This window comes from Gekko japonicus, unplaced genomic scaffold, assembly GCF_001447785.1.
Source record: "Gekko japonicus isolate JY-2015 unplaced genomic scaffold, Gekko_japonicus_V1.1 scaffold2092, whole genome shotgun sequence".
Lineage (NCBI taxonomy): Eukaryota > Metazoa > Chordata > Lepidosauria > Squamata > Gekkonidae > Gekko > Gekko japonicus.
In genome coordinates this window covers 256537-261086 of record NW_015176515.1, presented here as the reverse complement: position 1 = coordinate 261086, position 4550 = coordinate 256537, and the positions used below count along the sequence as shown (strand labels likewise).

General features: G+C 49.1%; 1 protein-coding gene across 1 annotated transcript in view; it reads left to right on the top strand.

Moving 5' to 3' along the window:
- Positions 1 to 4064, top strand: part of LOC107123994 (galactoside 3(4)-L-fucosyltransferase-like) — a 51547-nt gene extending 47483 nt beyond the window's left edge. Inside the window, exon 5 of the mRNA XM_015427367.1 lies at positions 2968 to 4064. Coding sequence (XP_015282853.1) covers positions 2968 to 4064 — 1097 coding nt within the window. The remainder of the gene's footprint in view (positions 1 to 2967) is intronic.
- Positions 4065 to 4550: the final 486 nt, after the last annotated feature.

Below are 4550 nucleotides of genomic sequence, written 5' to 3'. Positions count from 1 at the left end.
GAAAGAGTGAAAGAAAAGGAGGGGAAGAAAAGGAAAGGAGGGAAAGATGGCAAAGAGATGGATGGATGGAGGGAGGCTCTCCAGCCCCCCCATCGAGCCCCCGCCACCCCACCCCCACAGATCCCTTACTGCTTCGGTGGGGGCCAGGGAAGTCGACAGTGGGGCTCTCCAGGCCTTCCCCCAGCCCCAGCACTTCTGCGCGGGCCCAGGAGACCCAGCGGCAGGGCTCTCCGGGCCTCCCCCGGCCCCAGCACTTCTGTGCGGGCCTGGGGAACCTGGGGAACCTGGCTATGGAGCTCTCCGGGCCTCCCCCAGGCCGCAGCGCTTCTACGCGGGCTCGGGGGACCCGATGGCGGGGCTCTCTGTGCGTCTTCCTGGCCGCAGCGCTTCTACGGTGGGGCTTTGGCACGGGGAGTTGGGGGCAGGGCTTGCCACTGCCACCATTTGCGTGGGGTTCTGGGCTGCCAGAGCAGAGCTCCGGTGCACTCCGGCCCCCAAAGACCCCTACACTAGTCCAATATCCTCTTCTGGCACACACTAAACCCCCTAAACCAGGCTCTTTCTCCAGCAGGGTATAATTTTCTAAGGGAGAGGAATGTGTATTTCTCTATTTAACCACTAGGAGCTTATTTTCCTGGTTAAGACTCCTTAGTTTTCACTATGGTTTTCACGACTGGCTTCTCTCGGTTTCCCTTAATATTGGAAACTATATAGATATCTCATTTGTTCCAACCAGGCTTGTGAGTCCCCTGGCTCAGTACCAACTGACAGTCTCAACTGCCAAACTCCAACTGTCAAGAGTTTGTTTGTTTGCTTGTTTTTTATTTAGAACTCCCCCCTTGAGTTCTGCATTAGGGTCCCATCACCACTGCTAGTCATGTGACTTGCAGGCATCTTTGCTTGCAGGCTGATCGCAAGCCTGGCATCCGTCACAGGTGGCTTTGAATTTCTCAGTGAACTTGTTCAGCTGTGGAACATACCCTGTTCCACGCTCACTATCAGGCCGTGACCCAATCCGGGATCTGTTTGGATTGGATCAAGCCACTCAAAAAGCTGCTGAACAAGTTTGCTGCTGCCTGTTGGTCAGAGGCTGACTCACAGCTGGTCAGGAGATCAACTGGAAGTTGGTTCTGATCTACCACCCCCTCCCTCAAAAAAATAGCTACACAGTAAAGTCAGAGATAGAAGCAATTTCAAAACAGAGAGAAGAGACTGTTTTTCTCCTTTTCTTGTCAGCTAAAGCCAATAGTATGGTGTGGGGAGCAGAAGAAGCAATCTTTTTTCCCCTCTCCACCTGTAATAGAAAGCTTGGGGTATGAAGAACAGCGGTGATCTCCTTTTCTCTACAGCCCAAGATGACGGCTCAATTTTCTGCATGTCTGCATGTCTGGGATGTCCAGGATGGGAGATAATAAGAACCAGATCTTGGCTGACCAGCTGGGATTCACCGCCTGTTTTTCACCCCCCATCCTGAAAATCTTTGCTGGGCACAGAGCTAAATATCCCAAGCGAGAGATTGCAAGTTGACACCCACCCAGTCCCTCATCAGCTGGGAGTTGGCTTTGATGGCTGGAAGTAGCCTGCTCCTTCATATAGGCTGCAAATGGGTTGCAAACTGCTGAGCAGTCCATCAGTTAACTGGCTGCCTGGTCACCACTGGCAAACAGGAAGTGAGCTGAACTGGAAGGTGCTTGAAAGTCCCTAAGTATTTCAGATTTCTACTTTCAAATTTCATTGTGTGCGCTGAGCATGCACAGTTTGCTGTAGCTTCAATGTTTTTCTATTATCATTTTTTGCTTGTGTCTTTTCCCTTTCTCTGCATTGCCAATGAACAGTGGTGTTTTGATTTGACTAGGAATCTAATAACATTGTTGCCTTTGCAGTTGTATCAAGATACTTTTTGTGTGGTGTTTTATCTTTGTTCAGGAATGCATATGTATAGCTATGTAACAATAATTAAAGATACATAGTAGATTGGCAAAACACCACGCAAAATAAATCTTGGCACAGTTAGACGCACAATCATATTTTGACTGCTTTTTTGCAGTGTTTGACCAATGTGCACATGTACACAGAGGTGGAAAAGAGGCAAACGAGCCAAAGGAACAGAAAGCTGTGGCTACCATAGATGTGCCATGGTGTATAATGTTCAGAAACAAGTCCAGGTCATCCAGGACTATGAACACCTGTGCTATGTGACACTGACTCCACATGCTGCACCCCTTTCATCAGACAGGTTTCCTACACAAGAAATTAAGCATGTACTCATATAAGTGGTTGACAGTTAGCAGAGGGACGTTTGGGGCCTTAGCTATTGAAGTTAAGTTCCAGCCACAAATGGACCACGGTGACTCAACCAAGGTTGGGCCCCTTTCGGGCTGCATTGGGCCAATTCAGATTCTCTGATTTGAATTGGCTTGCCACCGAATTGCCACCGAAATTCGGCAGCAATTCCGCCCCATTATATCCTATGGGCCATTGAAGTCAATGGCAAAAACATAGGGTATATTCTGGGGGCTGGAGGGGAGGGGGTTTGAGGGAGAGGCTCTAAACTCGCAGGGTAGCTGCTGGAGCCTCTCCCCAAGATACCCACCAAGTGTCAAGAACATTGGACCAGTGGGTTCAAGTCTACGGGCTGAAATTGACATTCGGCTGGCCGAAAGACTCCCGAATTGGCTCATACTGACGAAACTGACATGCAGGAGTCTTACCGCCGGGCGAAATTGATTCTGCCTGGTTCGGCCGAATCCAAATTGGCTGAATTTTTTTTTGCACACCCCTAGTTGCGCCCCACCAATGTTCACTGTGAAAAATTGATTCAAGTCCAATTACAGTCCATCAATTTGCAATTTTTCACAGTGAACATTGAAGTTAAGTTCACTAAACGTAATCATTTCTATTTCTATTATGTGAGCCAACAGAGCCAACACAATCATTCTTCCTTTACCCTCTCTCTTGTTTCCCCAGACCCATACATGGATGTCAAGGAACAGACCAAGCCATCAAGTTGCCGAAAACTGTTGCCCTTTCTGTTCATTCAGCTGATACTCAGCATGCTGATTTTTGCTTACATCCGAAATGACTGGCAAACAGACTTTGGGCTCGCCATGTACCCCACACTCGAACAACTGCAACAACACGAAACAAGCACCCCTATTGACAGGGGACTCCCAGAGGTCACCATCCTGATATGGACTTGGCCCTTTGGGCAGTCATTTGACCTTCCCAAATGCTCCTTGCTCTTTGATGTTCGAGACTGCCGCTTCACCACTGACCGAAGCTGGTATGCCAAGGCTGACGCGGTTGTCATACACCACAGAGATGTATGTTACTCCAAAAATCTCCCCCCAAACCCAAGACCGCCTTCCCAGCACTGGATCTGGTTTAATTTGGAGTCTCCCAGCAACTCCCCCAATCTGGGTTTCATGGATAACCTCTTCAATCTCACCATGTCGTACCGGAGAGACTCAGGAATATTCAGCCCTTATGGGTGGCTGGAAGTCCTTGATCAGCCACAGAACATCACCATCCCACCCAAGTCTAAGCTGGTGGCTTGGGCTGTCAGCAACTGGAACCCAAGCTCCCGCCGGGTGCAATACTACCAGGAGCTGAAGAAGTACATGCAGGTTGACGTTTATGGACGGCAGCACTTGCCTCTCCCTCGGGACAAGCACCTTTCCACTTTAACCCAGTATAAATTCTACCTATCCTTTGAGAACTCCATCCATGAAGACTACATCACCGAAAAGCTCTGGAACAATGCCTTTTCCTCGATGGCCGTTCCCATCGTCTGTGGCCCACCACGGAAGAACTACGAGCGCTTCGTGCCCCCGGACTCCTTTATCCACATCGAAGACTTCCCCTCTGCACAAGAAATGGCTCGTTTTCTACAAGAACTGGACAAAGATGATGTGCGGTACCAGAGTTACTTCCGTTGGCGGTCGTGGCTGAAACCCGTCGGGGACAAGGGTTGGAGTACTCACTACTGCAAGGCATGTAGGGCTTTACAAAAAAAACCTGTTCAGTACACAGCTGTGCCGGAACTGAGCAAGTGGTTCAAATGACATGAAGAATGTTGGAAAAGGCAATGCCTGGTGTACAAAGAAGAAAAGAAGAAGACCCTGCAGGGGGCAGCAAGAAGACAATTAGATAGGATAGTGAGGTCAGTACCAGGGATGCTTGGTTGCTACCTCTTGTCCCTCTGCTGGGCCCCATAAATAAAAATTCCGGAGCGCAACAGATTATCAAAAGAAACTTTAAAATACATTAAAAGCAGAAACCGCAGAAGCACTTTATAGCAGCAAAACCCAATGAAGCAAGTCCAAGAGAGGATAATGGCTTGCCGACTGGCAACTGCTTAGGGCACGACCCAGACAGCTTGGGGGGTGGGTGTTTTAGAGGTGTTTCAGGGGCCACCTGTCAGGTTCCCCATCAAATCACTCTCCACACACCTTTTCAGTGAAAGATTTTATTAGAAGATATGAGATGCTCAGGGTTTGAACTCTTTGTCAGAACTGGGGTGCCAAGGTGGGAAAGGTGCAGGTAGTTAC